We start from the raw sequence: 20844 nt of genomic DNA on the forward strand, positions 1-20844 counted from the left end.
TTTCTGCGTGGAGTTGCGTGTTCTCCCCATGCATGCGTGGGTTTCCCCCACAGATCACAACATGCCCTGTAGGTTGTAAATTGTAAGTCGCTTTGGATAAAAGCGTCTGCCAAATGAATAAACATAAGCATAAAATACCAGATATACAGAACTGTTTTTTTGGTTGTTGCGTTATTCACACTTTCAGGTTAGCAAACATATTATAATAACAGACATAAGAAACAGAAGTAAATACAAATAGCAGTTTTTAAATAAACGATTTCCTTTATTAAAGGTGTGGTTCACTGAAACCGCAGACAGCAGTCTGCGTTTGAATTCCACCACACAAAAGCATTATAGTAAACGTTTGCGTGCAAATTCTCAACTAAAAAATGTATACACTCCTTTTAAATGTATATTCAGGATCATCACACAAAATATCACAATATTTCAGTGCGTTGATATTTTCTTTCCCTCTTAAATAAATGTAATATTGGTAAATTTTGAATATTGGGTACAACAGAGATGAAAATAATCGATATCGAGCCTCATTTTCATATAGGTGCATCCCTAATTGTTTTATTTCAGCCATATTGGAGGGTTTTTCAGCACAAATGTCCTGTTTAAAGTCCAAAGTAAGGATTGTCTGCTAAAGATCACAATTCAGTTTCCTCAAGCAAGGTTATCTGGAAGCAGCAGAGCAGCCCCAGACCATCACACTACCACCACTGTGTTTTATTGCAGGTAAAATGTTTATTTTTTTCAAAAGTTCCATTTTTGCCTCATCTGTTTTTCTTTCTTTAGAACAGAGCATGATGCAACAATGCAGGTTATATTTGTAGATCACGTAGCCAGACTATTATTAACTGACAGCCACTCTGGTACGAGGAATTCCACAGTGTTGGTGCTTTACTACAGATTTTCTCAACCTTACAAACCCAGCTGGACAGCTGCCATATCTGTGTACAAAAACAAGACACATAACCCGCAACGCCACCTAAACCGAGGTGGGGCAATAAAATAATGTCCAAAATGGCATCCCCATGTACATCCAGTCCTCTCAAAAAAGGGGAAAAAGGGAAGGGAGGTGTTGCTGGATTATGGCATAATGGCGTTATGACTCTGGCACCAAAGAAGTCCTGAAGTTACACAACCCCATTACGTCTGTCTGTGTTGCTTTTTGAGATCCTTTAGCCCGTTTCATGTAGTCAGACAGGTTTATGTTTTATTCTACAGAACTGGAAGTAATCAGGCCTGGGTGTAGCTGGAATTCAACTCAACTTTCAAAATAATGTGGTTAATCACACAGTCATGATCTGACAGGCTGGAGCTGTTAGCTTTTTCATATTATACCTGGTTGTTGTTTTTTTAGCTTTTTGTTCCCCGTGAAAAATGCTAATTTGAAAATTACATTTTGCACACCTCTTTTGTTTAGTGTCAAATACATTTTCACAGCAGTGCAAGTCTTCTTTTTTCCCTCACATTTTGAGTAGAACAGGAGAAGTGTGAAAAGATAAAAAATAATCAATGCTGACATTTTTTGAAGATCTTCTGAAGCCGAGTGGGAAGCAGCTGGGATGAGAATCATCTCCTCTAAATCTGAGACCATGGTCTTGATTCGGAAAAGGGTAGAATGCCTTCTCCGGGTCAGGGATGAGGTCCTGCCCCAAGTGGAGGAGTTTAAGTATCTCGGGGTCTTGTTCATGAGTGAGGAAAAACTGGAGCGTGAGATCGATAGGCGGATTGGTGCTGCATCTGCAGTGATGCGGGCGTTGTACCGGTCTGTCTCGGTGAAGAGAGAGCCGAGTCAGAAGGTGAAGCTCTCAATTTACCGGTCGATCTACATTCCTACCCTCACCTATGGTCATGAGCTTTGGGTAGTGACTGAAAGAACGAGATCACGGATACAAGCGGCCGAAATGAGTTTTCTCCGAAGAGTGGTTGGGTTCTCCCTTAGAGATAGGGTGAGAAGCTCGGTCATTCGGGAGGGGCTCAGAGTAGATCCGCTGCTCCTCCACATTGAGAGGAGCCAGTTGAGGTGGCTCGGGCTTCTGGTCAGGATGCCTCCCTAGTGAGGTTTTCCGGGCACGTCCAACCGGGAGGAGACCTAAAGGTAGACCCAGGACACGATGGAGGGACTATGTCTCTCACCTGGCCAGGGAACGCCTTGGGATTCCCCCGGAGGAGCTGGCCCAAGTGGCTGGGGAGCGGGAAGTCTGGGCCTCTCGTCTTAGGCTACTGCCCCCGGGACCCGACTCCGGATAAGCGGATGAAAATGGATGGATCTTCTGAAGGTGTTTTATTGCTTCTTTTGTACCGATTCTACTCTCCTTCAGTCTCATATATGGAGATTTTTAAAAAGGCCAGGCTCAGAAAAACACAGCACAAGCCAAAAACAAAGAGGTGAGCATGAGGGAAGGAGAATAAAAACGCAAAAGCAAAGTGCCCTGATTTGGGTTTGCTAAACTAGGTGTCACGGCCCCGTTTGTCATATTAAGCTCCGAAAGTGTCTGACACACACAGTTTGGCTCCAGCACACAGAAAATGTGGATTAAGCTCATCGCTGTGTGAAGGGATCAAAGTGTGTATCTCTCTGGTGTTGCCACAAGCAACTGTAGATGCATTTTTGTGGAATGCATTTTTATGTGTTTGCATGTGTGTGTGTGCGTGTGAGTGTGTGGGTGTATATCCCCAAGCATTCCTGCCAGAGTGAAAAATTCTGAGCAATCACGCTGTCTTGTCTGGTTTTGAGATGGCTGTTCGAGCTGCTTGTTTCTGAAAGCAACATGTACTTCTTTTGTTAGGTGGATGAATAGCTGGTGTGTGTGTGTGTGTGCGTGCGTGTGTGTGTGTGTGTGTGTGTGTGTGTGTGTGTGTGTGTGTGTGTGTGTGTGTGTGTGTGTGTGTGTGTGTGAGAGAGAGAGGTTCAAGCAACTCTTGATGGGAGCTTGTCTCTCCATCACACATGCGCACACACACACACACACACACACACACACACACACACACACACACACACACACACACACACAGAGCATTAACCTAGTTCCTTCACTTCCCTCTGATGGTCCCTTCCTCTGCCTTCATACTGAATCATTCATGTCCAGTGTCTCTGTCTCAGTGTCTTTGACCCGGTTTATTTTAGTTTAAGACACAAACGGATTCGACACACTTCTCACAAACATCTCTGCAGGAGTCCTGCTGTTCTCTGTGAGGGATTATACATAATCGGAGTACTTTAATCTCCTAAATCAAAACCTGGCCGGTGAGCTGATGGTATGCAATTTCACAGCTTTTTTATAGACTTCATAAACATGTTGCATTTCCAGATCAGTAAACACTTTTCTGATTTTGGCTTTGAATGAAAGCCCAGAGCTGATTTTAACTGTAATTTCAGATAATTACTGTAACATTATGCTGTACCGTTATCCCTTTTATGTGTTTAACGAGGACCACTATCATAGTCCTGAATGCACATAACTACTGGGCAAAGTGTTGATGGTTTACTCTAATAAGCTTTTGTTATTGTGCGATGCACTGAAACATAACGTTAGCAGGGGGAAGCCACAATAGACCAAAGCTTTATTGGCTCTCTTTACTTTGATGGTGCCAGCAATAAGAAATGTTCCATAAAAGCTGCTCTGATGTGAGCGTTCACTGGGCTGTTTCCTCCGGTCGGGCTGTAAAACGGTTTGTGTTTTTGGGAGTTTGTGCCGGATGGTGCAAGAGGGAGAGAAACTGGAGGCAAACAAGTGCAAAGCCTTACCTTAAAGGGACTATTGACTCTGTGTCAGATGTATATTTTGCTGTATAAATTAAATTCATGGTGTGAGAGTCTGTGTGAGACAGAAAGAGGAAAGGAATTGTCTCAAAGCAGATAAGAATTGAGGGGGCTTGGGTTGCTTGCTGGTTGTCTGCCGCAGGTCAAAAGCTGTCAGCTGGGTGAGAAATGCTTCTCTGCAGGATTTCACTCTGGAGACCCAGAAACTAGTAGGTGTGCGTTTGTGCGTGCGTGCGTGTGTGTGTGTGTGCACGTGCGTGCGTGCGTACGTGTGTGTATGTGCGTGTATGTGTGTGTGGTTGTTGGTTGTCTATAGAGAGAGAGAGGAGGAGGGAGGAGATTTCAAAACAGGCTAAAGCTCTAGCTAGACTGCGCAGGTGGATAATGAACTGTTCGTCTCTTACACTGCAGTCTAGTGTAGTTTTATTAATGCAGCCCAAATGCGATCAAAGCTGCTCTTATTTCTTTTTTGTTGTTGTTTGACATTAAAGGCCTGGCATTCCATAAAAGAATAATTTTACCTGTTCAGAGTTTAAAACTAAAAAGCTCTTGTAGCAGATTTGGTCACATCTAGAATAGAAAACCTCAAAAATAGTCAGCTCTGTGGCTCGCCACCGCACCAGCCTTTAGCTCAACGTTAAAGGTGCGGTTGACTGAAAAATCATGTTTCATGCAGGCTGAACATGAAAATAATTTCCTACAGCTAATGCCTGCATTAAACTCAGATAGAAAACAGACGGTGACACTTTAGGATAAGAACAGCCTGACAGATCTACGTCACACTGTCACTTAAAGACTCAGCATTAAAACTGTAGAAATACAGTATAACTACACTTTACCATCTATATAAATAAGAACTGGGTTCAGTTTTTCATTTTGTTAAGGAATTTAGTCATAAATAATTACAGAAAATCAAAATTCTCTCCTCCAGGCGGTGAATAACTGCATTTTGCAAACGCCACTCACATACGTCATACTCGGTAGCTGCTGTTGCTAGCATGGTAAATCACTGTATTTTGTTTACTATCGTGTTCCTAATTAAAACAGAAAATTGCGTTTACAGCTGCAGCTAAAGGTCTGAGCCATATGTCCGTGTCCTACACGTATTTTTAACTAACATAGGTTTGATCTAAAATAATAACCTACATCTATAAATCCATTTAGAACCGCACCGGTACTTCTGGACTCCAGCAGGCAAGTTCCGTTAGCATGACTGCCGCAGCACTAACCGTGTTAGCTCCGGTAAAGAATAAACAAGTAATTTGTGAAAGCTACCACACACACACACTAGGGTTGTCACGGTAACCGGTGTAGCGGTAAACCTCGGTTAAAATGATGACATCAAACAGACAAAAAATTAGAAGTTATGGGCAAATATTGGTATTTTAAAGACTAAAGGGGAAAAATGTAAACAAATAATAAACAACATCATTACAAAATAACACATTTTAGACAAAATTCAGACACAGAGGACAATATTTTCCTGATATACAGGGTTTATTTAGTTGTCTGAAAATGTAACACGTTTAAAAAAAATACCACGATAATACCGAAAACTGTGATAATTTTGGTCACAATAACCGTGAGGTTAAATTTTCACACCGTGACAACCCTAATACACACACACACACACACACACACACACACACACACACAGATATAATCCCCATTTTTCAACAATAGATCCTCCTATAGGACCGGTAGAACTTCCGTGTCATCCTGGATTAGAAAACCACGATCCGAGCTAGCAAGTTAGCATCAGGAAGATTTATTCTGGTAAGCAATCGGTTAAATATTTTCCGATGTTATATCAATAAATACACACAGTGGTAAAGCTGGCAACACATTATTTTACTCATCTGTAGATCACTGAATTATAATGGAACAATATGATGGAGCTAATCAGCTGAGAGCTTAACTGAAAGCTACCGGTAGAGCACAGATATGAAATATTTAACAAACTACCGATTTTGGTTCCAAAGACAAGCAGAATCCTCCCCGGTTTCCTAATCGGGCTGCGGGTTTTCTGAGTGAAACGGTCCAAAGCATATCTGCACCTCCGGTTCTGACATCCAGCTGCAGGGCACGGAGTTTGGTTGAACGCCTCCGGTAATCCAATATCCGTTCTTGTCGCCTTATCCCAGAGGAAAAAAAAACAAATCTGACCGACTAGCAGAGGCTTCAGAAGCTACATCTGACTGATGACACATTGTTTTATGCTATAACGCTAACGCAGAAACACCAGAATCGGGGGTTGTTTACTATCGCTGTTTCAGCAGAGCGCCTTGTGAAATGTCACCAGCTGCCCAGGGCTTAGACTGGAAGTTAGTTTCTGTTTTTCCCTCGCTGGTAAAAAAACATCAGATTTTCTTAAAATTCCAGCTGCGAAAATCCAAAAACCTTTTTCATCTGAGGTTTTAATACTTCTTTACACATTCCGTTCAAAGGAATTCTGTCTCTGGCCAATATCTTTAACATTCACAGACTCACCCATCTTGACTCACTACACGGGGAAGGCTGCTGTTGTGTAAATGTTCAGGAAACAGCAGATAACATCTTGTCAATTAGAAGCTAACTGTTAGCATTAGCAACTCCACCACACAGCAGAACTCCTTCAAAATTGTGTTATTTGTGGAGTTAAAACATAACACTGGATGTCAGTTGTACAGTTGCATTGCTGTTATCCAATTCAATGTGAGATGTCCAAATATCAGGAAATAATGGGCTCGACACACGGGAGGCGACAAACGACCACGATCAGCAAAATTTGTCGCCGTCGCTTTTATTACCTGACAGACGGGAGGCGACCCGCGGCAGCGGCCAGCGGCAAAGCCGTCTACGCGTTCTGTTCCATGGCGAAATCGAAACTTCCGTTGTTTTGTTTGGCTGTGTCAGCTTGGAGGGAATTAAGGTTATTTAAGCGGTTCAGAGTTAATTAAGTGGTAGATATGATGTTTCACAAGGTGCTGCTAGAGTTATGTGAAATCTTACTTCTGATTTTACTATATAAAACATAATAATAATCAACTTCTCCTTCATGTTTGCTCGGAGATGTACAGAGCATCCTGTCCGCTCATTGGTCAGTGAATGAAACCTCCGTTGATTGGTCCTCGTCCGAGCGACAGCGATGAAAAGTTGAAAATATTTCAGCTTTCTGGGATCGCATCGCTGAGTCGCAAAATTTCACACACACGTTTTTTGCGTTTCGCTTGGTAGGAGGGAGACCCGCGATTATCGCTTTGTCGCGCATGTCTCATTGAAAATGAATGGAGGAGAGGCGATGTCGCCTCCCGTGTGTCGAGCCCATAAGACTCCAAAAACTGCCGTCTGAAGCTCAGCGGTGAAGTGGCTCACTCCTAGTTTGTGTAAATAGTGCACTGGTGTTTTTTGCCGTTAGAGCACGACTTACAAGGCATTCATTCCCACTAATAACCAGCAAATGTATTAATTAAACAAGTAATCCACTCCTTTAAGACGTCCTCTGTCTCCTCACAAGGCATCTAGCAGTTTTTAGAATTTACCTCATCTTCCTAAAAGTGGCCCTGCCATAGCTTTGTAAATCCTGTCCCATTTGATCACATTTATGTTTGTTTGATGTCTTTTTGCCACTTCAGTTAGATCATCCTACTTGAGAAACGTTCCTCTGGGTTAAAGAGTAAAAGTGGCGTCCTACAAAGTCAGCAGAGCAGAGAGAATCACAGAAAACAGCAGAGTTGTTTTTTCAGATGGAAACAGAGAGCAGAGAGAGGATTACTTCTAAAATAGCAATGTTTGTTTTAGACAGGGACTGGCTAGTGTCACAGTAGACACTGTAGACACACACACACACACACACACACACACACACACACACACACACACACACACACACACACACACACACACACACACACACACACACACACACACACACACACCAGCAGGAACATAGAAAACATGAATAGCAGCTTTGGCGTATGACCATGTGTGTGTGTATAGAAATATGTGAGTGATCTAAGACCAGTCGTGATTATTTCTGATAAAATGAGAGGCCATAAGTGGTTTTAGGAAGAAGAGAGGCCCTGTGTGTGTGTGTGTGTGTGTGTGTGTGTGTGTGTGTGTGTGTGTGTGTGTGTGTGTGTGTGTGTGCGCGTGCGTGCGTGCGTGCGTGTGTGCGCGTGTGTGCGTGTGTGCGCGTGTGTGCGTGTGTGTGTGTGTGAGAGCTGGGGTCAGGTGCCTGGTGCATTTGTGTATATCTGCTTACTGTCCGTCTTGTCGCAACAGCGATGACATCATGGCACACGACTGCAGAAGGACGGAAAGAATTCCCCCCACACCCTCTTTGGAGGAGGAGAGGGAGAGGAGGTGGAGAGATAGAAGGACAGGGTGAAAGGGAACACAACGGAGAGACAGAAGCTTAGGATGAAAGTCATCTAGGAATAAAGTGTTCATGTAAACACATGTCAGCTCTGTGGTTTTCTTCAGTCAAAATGCATTTCTAATGGACTTGATGTTAAAATAAAGTAAACAATTAACATAAAAGATTTATTAAAAACAAGGTTTATTAAAAACACAGAGTAACATAAAATGTAAAATTATCATGACTCATAACTAAGTGAGCATTAACCTCTTTAACAAGCTGTTATTCTTTATTAAATGGCCTCTTACTTCTTTATTTTTATTTAAAAACCATTGAACCAACTCCTCGTATCTGTAAATCCTTCTCATCCTGTTGGCTTTGTCCTCTTCTGTATATGATGTATTACCATCAGCGCTAAGAGCATACTGTATTTTAAGTGCCGTCTGACAGTAGAACCATCTGAAGGTTTAACAATAGATTGCTGCACTTGAAACGTTTTCCTTGCTGATTACAGCAACAGCAGCTGCTGCAGCCAGCTCTTGTCTGGAGCACGTGTTCAGCTTTGCAAGCCTAGAAGGCCAAGTCGAGTGTTTTAAGTGTGTGTTTGTGCATGTGTCTGACAGAGATGAGGGGAGCGACCTCAAATGAGACAAGTGCATCTGGAATGAATGCATCATTATCACCACCAGTCGTGTATACGTGCTGGAAGGTGGCCCTCAAACGTGGAGTGAAGCTAGAGTCACGGTTAGCTGAAACGGTAGAAGCGCTCCAGTAGTGTTGCAATAGTGACTGTAAATGAAAAACAAATGAAAGGAAACACATTTAGTCCTCTTCTGGTGCTGAAGCTTAACAAGTCCTGATGTTTTTGGTGAAAAGTGTCAATAGAGACTCGTATTTATATATCTGCACAAAACCCATGTGTCAAAAACTCTAAAATGGATGTTTCAGAGTGTATAAAGTGCTGCAAAATTTCCTTTATTTGCCTCAACATTCCATGAATAACATCCTCACGGGTTTCATTAATTTCCCTCCAACTGAAACGTGTCTTTTCTGATAAGCTCTGAGGAATTTAACCACCAGGGGTTTATCTACCAACCCAAAATCTGTTTCCTCGTGAATTTGTTCCTGGAAGGAGTGCTGCAGTCCAGATGCATGTTGGGACATTTGCCTGTTGACAGTTTGGTTATTGAGGTTGACCAAAGAATTTGTGGATCCTACCAGAGTCCAAACACTCAATCTGTCTCCGTTTAAACCTTCTCATCCTTGGCTCTGCTGCTGTGTCTGTGACCCAACAGGGAGGAGGAGAAGAAATCACAAGTTTAATTAGTGAAAGCGTCCCCTGATAATCAGCTTGGCTTACATCTTGAAACAGCCAGCCTTCACCTGATGTGATGACTTTATTATAACAAAGTTCTCTTCTTTGCACATTTTATATTTGAAAACGTTAATTTTTTTTTTACAATCTAACTCTTTCCCGAAGGTCGTGCAGATGACAAAACCCAAGAAGAATCTAAAGTACAGAAGAAGAGCAAAACGATGATTTATTATCTTCGTGTTTTCCTGTTAAAGTGTAATTGTGTGTGGCCTGTCTTCTAGTCTTATGGAATTGTGAAAATTCCTTTCGTGATTTAGATTCCCACTGGAAATTGGCGTGATCCAGAGAATTATCAAACTCTGGTTTCAGTTCAGCTCAATCTGAGGCTGATGGGATGAATTGGATGTGGTTTGTTGCTTCCTGACCGCAAGGAATGTTATCCATCTGTCAGCCTTCCCATCAAAGTGTGTGTGTGTGTGTGTGTGGGGGGGGGGGGGGGGGGGGGGGGGGGGGGTCAGATAGAGGCGAGGAGCTGGGATACAGACCAGGGAGAAGGATGAAAACGGCTTGGATATGTGTGATGAAGGAAGAAACACTTCTACTGATTTGTATTAGATAAACTCTTCTGAAGTGGTGACGGCTACAGAAAGAGTTCACATAACTCTCAATTTGCCGGATTATAACAAACATCCAGATGAAACGCTCCAAACTGACCACGACTGATGATAATGGAAATATTAGACGCACTACATTTTAGTCTATGGACCCTCTTACAGTTAAACAAACCTGTTTAATTCTTAGTTTTTATAGGCGGTGTCTACAAGAAGCAGAATCCTGCAGATTCTCCAGATGAATAAATTTACTTTAACGTATAACATCGTCTTCTGTTCAGGCAAGAGGCGCTTCTGGCTGCTATAAGTGAGAAAGATGCCAACATCGCCCTGCTGGAGCTCTCCTCGTCCAAAAAGAAGAAAACCCAGGAAGAGGTTTCAGCTCTGAAGAGGGAGAAGGACAGCCTGGTGCATCAGCTCAAACAGCAGGTAAAACGACCAGTCAGAGCATTTAGACCAACTGTTTAGAGACGACTAGTGGCAAAGGAGAGAACGAATGCACACAGACTTAAAGATTTGGTTTGACGGAGGCACCAGATGAAAAAGGTGGGAATAAATTCTGGAAGCTCAGGTGAGGAGACAGGGATGAGGGGGAGCAAAGAAAACAAGGAAGTGCAGAGGAAACCACAACCCTCCAACCACAGAAAGTAAATTTAGGATCACCTACACACACACACACACACACACACACATACACACACACACAGACCAAAAACAAGGATATAAACATGACCAAATGCCTCTGTGGTTCCACACTGAGGTCCACTCAAACTGGCTTTAGTGAAACAACGGTTGCCTTAGAGGAAAGCATCATGGGAGTTTGGTTTCTACTTCCTGTCTTTTTTAGGTACGTCTCATCTGTCCACACGAGGCGACCAACTTGTTTCACTCGACGCAGCACAGAGACAAACTAATGTTGCCTTTTTTTGTTACATTTGAGTTTTTGGATGACATTTTTACATGATGGAAGAAATTTCCTCTTGAGTTCTTTTACCGGAAGATAAAGTCTGAAGTAACGTTGGAGATTAGAGCCAGGGGCTTTGGAGTATTTGTGTCCGATGAAAGCGTTAAAACAAGCTTCACTTTTCTCTCCCTTCCTTCCTTCCTTCCTTCCTGGTCCCACCGTCTCATCTCTCCCTGTTCTGTTTGAAGTCTTTTATGACACCTCAGTGTCTCGGTGGTAGATACTGACAGCACAGAGGCTCTGCGTGTGTGTGTGTGTGTGTGTGTGTGTGTGTTGTGTGTGTGTGTGTGTGTGTGTGTGTGTGTGTGTGTGTGTGTGTGTGTGTGTGTGTGTGTGTGTGTGTGTGTGTGTGTGTGTGTGTGTGTGTGTGTGTGTGCAAGCGCGCATTACAAAGTATGTTTTCCTTTCTTTCTGAATCTTTCCATCATTTTCAGGTTATCAGTGGATCTCATCTATAGTCTTTGAACATCTTAGGTGTGTTCTTGCTGTGTCTTTCTAAATCCATGCTTTCGTTCTTTTTAAACACAGAAACAGTTTTGTTTACCTGTTTTGTAGCTACAGTTTCGCCGACGGCTGCCGGCTTCTTCAGGCTGACGCACCGTCTGCGAAACTGTAGCTACAAAACAGGTAAACAAAACTGTTTCTGTGTTTAAAAAGAATGAAAGCATCATCTATAGTCTGATTCCAGTCTAAACTCCCTGCTGACCGTTATACTTTCTGCTTTTTTCTGTTAGTCTGCTGCTAACAAACACACCGGATGGATTTTCCTTTCCGATTAACTTACTGTCATGAAATTAGAAGTGAAATAAAACTAAAAATCCCATAAATAATTTAGTGAAAGCAGGAAGCAAGCCCTATTATTTCTATTATTTCCTTTTTACTACTTAATATTTATTTTAGACAACATTAATTTCACACCTAATCAGAGGTCATGAGTTATGAAGCTCTGTATCTGGTCCTTATTCGACTGCAGACCAACTAATGCTTCCTGTTCCTTCTCAGTGTGAGATTCACAATCTGACACGACTCAAACACACCCACTAAACTGCAGGCTTGAGCAGTTTGCACTCATCTGATTGGAGTTATTCTTAAGGAATAATATAAAAATTTAAATAATTTGATACAAAGGTTACAAAAAAAACAAGACTGAGTTTTCTCAAGTCATCTGCAGGCCAAACCGCAGGATGCTAACACTTTTGTGGTTGAAATAGACACTTGACACTGGATCTGATTTACATCTTTCTGACAAAATCACCATTTTTAAAATTCTTTTTCTCATTGTTTTCCACCCAAAACACAATCACTAGGATTTGTAATTTACATTTCCTTTAAATACATGCGTGATACCTCCAATTTAATATTAAGCTGCATCAGACCAGAGGTGCTGGTGGGTTGGAGCGCAAAACGAGATGCTCGTGTTTTTGCGAAGACTTTGTGAATTTGATGGATTTATTCTTCATACAATTGATGCGCCTTCCTTTGGTGAGTTACAGCTGGAGAAGCAAAAGTCTAAAAGTGTATTCATTATATGTGGGTTTTTTTTTCTATTATTTTCAGAATTGAACAAACAACAATAACAAAAATAAGTCTGGAAAACCCGTAATAAATTCGCTTTTGTTTACCAAACAGTAGGAAGATTACTTGAAGACTAAATTTATCTAAATATAGATTTATAATTCTGATATCACAACTATAAGACAACATTTCTTTGTGAAAATTACCATGCACACACACACACACACACACACACACACACACACACACACACACACACACGTGTGTTTTTGATGACCTTGACAGCACCACCACCATATTGGTTTTTGACCTTGGACTTTCTGCGGCTGTAGATCAAGATGATCTCAGCTCTCCTCACTCTTTGCTCCCCTGTTACCGTCAGCTTCCTCTCTAGTCCCAGTTTTATTGCCTGTCAGCAGTTTCATGGAAAAAACAAAACAGGAAAAAAGTTCTCAAGTTTTAGTGAAAGCAGAAAAAAAGGGATCAGAACAAAAGTGGATAAAAGGTCAAATCAAAGGTTTTAAAACTACAAGTCAGGGTCGTGTTTGTGGATTTATTTTCCTTTTGTCTGCAATAATAATCTGTTTTATATGTAATATGTAGTCATTGTAATTATTAGCCAGTTTTCTTGTAAAGAATCTATAAATTACATTGAATTTTTGTATTTAAACCATAAGATATTAAATATTTTGCTTGTTATCTCATTGCAAATGATCAACAATGTTAAAGTAATCATCAGAAATGCACGAATGAAAGAAAAAAGAAGAAATAGTGAAAACAACATTATTACTTTGATGTAAAAACTGCCCTATTTAACATATCCAGTTTATTTAACCCTTTAAAATACTAAAATCTTTAAACTATATGAAGATATTTGAGTTATTCAGTACTTTTCTTTGCTTGACTAAGGTCTGATTAATTTGTAGGTTAGCCGTCCTAGCTCAGACGAACATCTCTCTCTATTTTCTCTATTCTCCTAAAACTCACTTGTATATTATCACAACCTCTCTGGTTACAGACAAGTGAAAAATGTGTCTTATCTAGTTTATGACGCTGCAGAGACTCGTTACAATGAAATAATTCCCCACAGTGCTCCGTATCATTTATAATTTTCCACTTAACAGTTTTCTTTTCTCAATAAAGAAATATGAAGAAATATTACAATATCTTATCTTGACGGAATAGTTTTCGTCCAACCATGACTCAGCAACTTTTCTCTTTTCCTGATAATTGCGCAGATATCTTCAAAGGATTTATCTTTTGCCGCTGAAAAGCAAGATGATACAATATTCTAATCTAATATTCCCCCAAAGCCTCATCACAAAGAAATAATTTTCTTTAACGCATGAGTCAGCAGTTTCCTACTCCTTTCACCGATGGCTTAAGGCGGGCTCATACGTCGGGGAATTGGTCAGAGGGGAGATGAAGAGGATGGGAGGTACGAGGGAGGAGGAGAGAAATAATGGCGTGATGATTAGATTAAGCGAGAAAGAGAGTTGGCACAGAAGCAAGAGAGCTGAGGTCAGCATTCCTGACAATTAGAGAAATGGGAGACGATGTAAAGAAAGACCAGAGTCTAAAACAAGGACGGACTCTTTACTTTTTCTGTTTGGTTTTTAACTCAAACCTCTTCTTGTAGTTTGAAGTTTTCTTCAGTTTACCATTTTTTCCACATAGATTCACTGAAATAAGAAGATAAAGTCATTCATGCTAAAAGCTTCATGTATTTAACTATCTAAAGAAAAGTATGTTTCTTTACTAATCATTTTTGGCCTTTTCATTTTAAAAGTCTTTGTAAGGTCCATAATTTCTCTGCAGAGTGGTGGAACTTTTCCTGCAGAATATTATGAGTCTTTTTAATCCAGGATCCTAGAACCACCTCATTCATATGTTCTGGAATTAGGACCCCTAAGCAAATACTCATGGACCTTTACCAAGGAAGCCCATAAAACCATCACCAAGGTCCAACTGAGACTGGGGTTAGAGTCAGGAACTTGGAGCTTTAATAGCTTTATTCATTCAGTGAGTGAAGAAAATGCTCAAAGAAAACTCGTATCAGGAAACAGAATAAGTACTTAAAGATTGTGGAGGAAAACCTGTATGTTAACTGGTCGATAGCCAGTATCCCACTGGGCTGAGTAAAAGCTTTTGTGAGAAAGTTTCTAAAGTACCTTATAACCTTTTCCCAGTCCCCTGGCGTTAGTAACAGGCCTATGTGCTTGTCTCTAGAATCCAACTGAAGTTCTTCCCCATTTAGCTTCCACAAGTCTGAAAGAGCAGGAAATGTGAGATGACTTTGGGAAGGTCGGCGACCACATTACAAATAAAATAGACCTAATTAAGAAACTTTCTAACCAAACTGCAAACCTTAATGGCTGCACAAGTGATTTGCCATTCATCTATTCAAGACATGAAATCTTTTAAACACTAGCAAGGAGCTGAGTCATGGCAAGGCAGCCTTCCATCAATAGTTGAATATCAACACACCTAAAACGTGTTGGACCACGAACCCAGGAACACTGGTGCAGTGTTGATTTCAATTTTGTTTTAGTCTTTTGACAACATTTTGTTTTCAATTTTAGTCGCAATTTAATTGTCCAATTTGTTTTAATTTTAGTCGTACTTTAGTTGACTAAAATACGTGTGTTTTTTCGGATGCTGTGATTTTCACCTTGTGTAAAGGAAATGGTAACTACACCTACGTGAAACTGTAAAACAATATGAAGAATTCACTTTTCACACCCAATAAAACTCAACATTTATAATAGGTTCAATAAAAAATAATTAATGGAAAATACCAAAATGCACAATGACAGTTTGAAAATTGTGTCTTTTTAAAATGAATAATGATAAATGACCCACACTTGTATAGCGCCTTTCAGAGTCAGAGGACCCTCAAGCGCTTTACACTACAGTATCATTCATCCATTCACACTGATGGTGATGAGCGACGATGTAGCCACAGCTGTCCAAAGGTACCACCAGTCCCTCCAACCACCACAAGTAAGGCAAGTAAGGGTTAGGTGTCTTGCCCAAGGACACAACAGCAGAATTCTCTGTCTGAAGCCGGGATTGAACCTATTCAATTCAATTCAAGTTTATTTATGTAGCGCCAAATCACGACAAGAGTCGTCTCAAGGCACTTCACATAATAAACATTCCAATTCAGGTCAGTTCATTAAGCCAATCAGAAAAAGTTTCCTATATAAGGAACCCAGCACATTGCATCGAGTCACTGACTAGTGTCAGTGACTTTACAGTAATCCTCATACTAAGCAAGCATGTAGTGACAGTGGAGAGGAAAACTTCCTTTTAACAGGAAGAAACCTCCAGAGGATCCTGGCTCCATAAAAGCAGCCATTCACCACGACCCACTGGGGATCGAGAAGACAGAGCAGACATACACATACACCCACACACACACCTGCAAACTTCTGATTACTGGACAACCAACCTCAACCACCTGCTTCCCCCGAAATCTGTATAAAATGCATTCATATTTGTAAAAATGACAGGAAATGACATCACACTATGAAAACAGGTGTAACTCTAAAAATGTGAGAAGGTAAGTTAAATGTAACACCATATGCTGACAGTATCGATCCTAGCAGCACAACGGAAAGATAAACAATTAAATGACCTGATGCTCTGCTCTGTCAGTTTGTTTCTGCTGCAGCAGCATCAGTCTACTCCGGCTCGCCGCCACCACCGTAGCACGTTTAAAACCGGGGGTAACCCCAGATGTGTACTCACCAACCAAATACTCTTCATATCGTTGCATTAAAGCTTTTCCTCACAGCCGCGGACATTTTCTACTTTTAGAAATAAATTGTCCATCTGTTACCGTCAGGTTGTTCAAACAGTGGCCGGCTCCGGACTCTGATTGGTTTTTTCTTGTCGAGTCCCACCTGTTCTGTTTGCTGAATGGTTCTTTTTTACATTACTAGTTGTGCAGCACCAGGCTAAAGACCAAAGGTGACAGATCATCTGATGCTGTGGCTCCCAGACTCTGGAACTCTGTCCCCCTGAGCCTGAGATCAGTGGACTCAGTGGTCTCCTTTAAAAGCAGCTAAAGACCTGTTCAGGCTTTGGTGTGACCTTCGTCACCACTCTCTCCTTATTCTGCCTTTATTCTGCCTTTTCTGGGATCCAATGATTTCCTTCTTTCCTGTTCATTTTCTCTCTTCCTTTCCTTACATTTTTTTAATCACTGTTTTTATTTCTTATTTTAAACATACTTTTAATTATTATTTTTTAATCTTTTTTGAAAAAAATGTTTTTGCTCTATAAAAGATCGTTTTCTTTCTTTCTTTCTTTACATTCTCCCATCTTTCCCGTTTTCTGATTTGATTTTCTTTACTGTCAATTTTTGTTGTTAGTCGGCAAAAAGGTCGATCAATATTTGTCGTCCTTTCGTCTTTATTGAAGCATATGTTTTAGCTTTTATTTCGCTTTAGTCCACAAAAATTCATTTGTCGCGAAAACCCCCCAGAATATTTCATCATCACAGTTAACACTGCTTTGGTGTGAGTTTTCCTGTAATCTAAAACCAAGACGTCTGTAGCCGTGCTGTTCCCATGACCAAAACACATACCAGGATCGAAGTGCAGAGGAAGCATGTTAAGAGCACTAGTGGTGTGTGTGTGTGTGTGTGTGTGTGTGTGTGTGTGTGTGTGTGTGTGTGTGTGTGTGTGTGTGTGTGTGTGTGTGTGTGTGTGTGTGTGTGTGTGTGTGTGTGTGTGTGTGTGTGTGTGTGTGTGTGTGTGTGTGTGTGTGTGTGTGTGTGTGTGTGTGTGTGTGTGTGTGTGTGTGTGTGTGTGTGTGTGGAACCGTGTTATCTGTGTCTTTCTTGAGGACACTTTTCCATTTTGACTCTTGCTGGATCACTTCCACTAGATAAGTCTGTGAAGAAAGTCCAGGACACAGAAAACCTCTTCTGTTTCCAGTCTCACCTCTTAAAAATAGCAGCTTTTTATTCAAATATGTATAAAATGTAACTTATTTTAGATTTTCCAGACAGAGAGACACATGAAACCTGCGCCTGGTCTCCTTAAGCCGCGGCTCCTTGCAGTGCTCAGCGAGAGGCTAAAGGGATTTAGATTGTACAAGACCAACAGATTTAGACTCGCACTCCCCCCGACTTTTTTACCTCTAAGCCTCGCTCTCTTTACCGGCCGTCTGTAAAGCCTGAATAAAACTGACACGTGTGAAACACGTGGAACAATGAAATGAGGATGAGAACAGAGGAAGTAATCGGAAACGATGGCAGAGTGATAATGGGAGAGTGAAAAGAAAGGAGAAGAGAGGAGGTGAAATGAGTCAGCACATTCTTCTGCAGTGTTAATTGACTGCTTTTGTGTGTGTGTGTGTGTGTGTGTGTGTGTGTGTGTGTGTGTGTGTGTGTGTGTGTGTGTGTGTGTGTGTGTGTGTGTGTGTGTGTGTGTGTGTGTGTGTGTAGTGTCTGTGAGGTGATTTACACGTCCGTGTGTGTTTACGGTCTAATATTAGTCTTTATGGACCTCCCCCCGAGTGACAACTTAACAAGCCCTTTTATTCCTCTGCGTCCGTGATCAAGTTGCAGAACATGTGGCCGGTCAGTCGTGCTGTTTGTGTTTTCTACATAAATCTGTAGCTCAGAATGTGCCAAATGCAAACGCCTAACAAGTGGGGCTCGATAAATGAAACCGATAACAGTGAAACAGACACTCATTCTTATTTTCCAGGAGGTTTTTATGGGGTTTCTTGGTAGAAATGTTGTCTTTTGTCTTCACAGACGCAGAATAGGATGAAGCTGATGGCTGACAACTATGAGGACGACCATCTGAAGGCAGCGTCTCCGAACTCTGAGCTACCCAACAATCACAAGCCCTCCCCAGATCAGGTATGAGACTCGCCCAGGACAGAATCCTCTAGAAAGTATAAAGTTTGTTTTAATAATCCTGGGTAGCAGTATTTGAACTCATCCCAGCTTGTGCTTTTCTTACGATATCCTTACACTAACTCACTCCTTTTTCCGAACTCACGCTACGGCTGGACCAAACTAACCAATAGGACGACGAGGAGGGCATTTGGGCCTAGCCAATCACATGCCTTCTTTCTCACCCACAGTCCACCGTTTTGTACAGAAGGGTGAGCGCTCTTCCTGGATCCGGTCATGTTTGCCGTCTTTATCGCGTTTCTGTCGTGCATGAAATGGTGATCCCGTTCTGGTTTGTGTCTCTTCACTCGCTCCATTTTTCATCTGCTCATCCCTCATCCCACTCATCTTCCTGCCTTGAAACTCTTCATTTTTTCTGATTTATCTTTTCCCTTCTTCATTACTCAAGCAGGAATGCTTTTAAATCTTGAATCATGCTTTCATTCGTTCGGCATTCGAATATGTCGTTTCAGCGTTCTTTGATCGTTTCCTTCATTCAGCTGTTCTTTCTTTGTTTTGTGCATTTTTACGTAAATAACTTCTAATTTTGTCTTCCTTATCTTTATTCCTTAGTCAGTGTTCACACTCACACTTGAGGTTTCTCATCTCACGTTAGTCCAGCTTACCCAGAAAATTTTATGAAGCTAAGTCAAGGTAAAGACAAAAACCTGCATGTGTACTTATTCTTTAGGAACAAATCCATTTGAACAGCTGTTTTGTTTATTATTTACAGTTTGTAAATACACATATTTCTTAGGGAAGTGCTTTGATTCGTGCACAGACAAACAGGAATTATGCTAAAAGATTACCTTGCTGAAAGCATCTTAATTTTCAAGTGCTCGTTATTAAAATACTCTGAATGTGGCTCACGTATGAGCCACACGCGCTGAAGGATTTCCCATCAGGATGCTAAAAGCCCAGTGGATCCAACTCTTTTCAATTATACCTAGCAGCTCCCTGCTAAGAGATGAACACACAACCTACACACAACCTCTCTCCCCCTTTCCATTTCCTTCTGTTCCAACATGGAGGCTGGGTAGTTTTAAATCCCAATTGTCTATTTTTGCTCATTTCAAATATATTTTTAAACATTTTCTAAATGCTTTTTTAATATTTTTTCAATTTTTGTTTTTGTGAAGCGCCTCGTGATTTTTATCTTGAGAGGCGCTATAGAAATGATACTTTCTTCTTCTTTCTTTGCCGTAGCACTTTTCATCCAAACACTGTGTGTGTGTGTGTGTGTGTGTGTGTGTGTGTGTGTGTGTGTGTGTGTGTGTGTGTGTGTGTGTGTGTGTGTGTGTGTGTGTGTGTGTGTGTGTGTGTGTGTGTGTGTGTGTGTGTGTGTGTGTGTGTGTGTGTGTGTGTGTGTGTGTGTGTGTGTGTGTGTGTGTGTGTGTGTGTGTGTGTGTGTGTGTGTGTGTCTGTGAGGGGATTCTGCACCACGGCTGGAGAATATTCTTCAGAGAAACAAAGGATAGCAGTTTTAAAGCACACCAGCCGTAGTTAGGAACATTTCATGGTATTTTGTTATTTAGAAAAACATGCTATTGTGCTCTGGTTGTGTTATTCTTTATTAGGGTTGCAATAAATCCTACTGTTGTTATTATGATCACAACAGTCTATCAGCTGTGCACAGAGAGGGAGACAAGGCAGCTTTATTTATATTTTGTACACAGAAGCAATTCAATGTGCTTTCCAGGTGCGAGAACATTAACTCATTCACTGCCATTGACGACAAAAGTCGTCATTTTAAATCCAAATTTTGAAAATTGCTGGCAGCAAAGGGCTGACCAGGAACGTCTGGCAGTGAATTAGTTAATAAACACTAATTTAATGAACACATGCGCCATAAACACTGAACAAAGGTGCAATGAACACGCCTAAAAAACAATTTATTAACTCATTCACTGCCATTGACGACAAAAGTCGTCATTTTAAATCCAAATTTTGAATATTGCTGGCAGCAAAGGGCTTCACTGACACCGTACACAAATTAAATTAGATGTAAGAAGTTCAATAGAAAAGCAAAGGTAAAGACTGAGCAGTTGCAGTGCAGAAGGTGCAGCAAAAGAAACAATCAAAGGCTGATGAATACTTGAATCAACATTTTCCATGAGATACAAAATACTCCCACAGAGGTGGGCCATTGATTGCAAACAGGATTTGTTAATTTGCACACAAAAAAGTGATTTTCCTAACAAATCCATTCAAGCCCATGTTGCAAAAATGAGTACACCCTAGTTATAGTCTTAAGAGAAAAGCCAAACAAAATCCAAATTAACAGGTGAGTGTAATGATTTATTTATCAGGTGTCCAGCAGACAGGTGACTATAAAAGGGCTTTAAAGAAAAGCCCGACAGAATCAGAAGGGTTATATTGACGTGTGTGTGAGAAATCACAACATTAGGAAACTGCTGCAGTGC

The 20844-nt window shown here is 41.1% G+C and overlaps 1 protein-coding gene across 12 annotated transcripts in view; it reads left to right on the top strand.

Moving 5' to 3' along the window:
* LOC107385030 (ELKS/Rab6-interacting/CAST family member 1) overlaps positions 1 to 20844 on the top strand; it is a 125287-nt gene that overhangs the window by 80852 nt on the left and 23591 nt on the right. For 7 of the 12 annotated variants that reach the window (XM_054739676.2, XM_054739677.2, XM_054739679.2 and 4 more), the window contains 2 exons: positions 10307 to 10454; positions 18278 to 18385. In XM_054739676.2, the coding sequence (XP_054595651.2) occupies positions 10307 to 10454; positions 18278 to 18385 (256 nt within the window). Of the gene's footprint in view, positions 1 to 10306; positions 10455 to 18277; positions 18392 to 18555; positions 18634 to 20844 lie in introns of those variants that run through there. The other 5 variants (XR_008563015.2, XR_008563016.2, XR_008563017.2 and 2 more) reach the window with 2 other exon arrangements.

The sequence above is a fragment of the Nothobranchius furzeri genome, chromosome 1 (genome assembly GCF_043380555.1).
Source record: "Nothobranchius furzeri strain GRZ-AD chromosome 1, NfurGRZ-RIMD1, whole genome shotgun sequence".
Taxonomy (NCBI): Eukaryota; Metazoa; Chordata; class Actinopteri; order Cyprinodontiformes; family Nothobranchiidae; genus Nothobranchius; species Nothobranchius furzeri.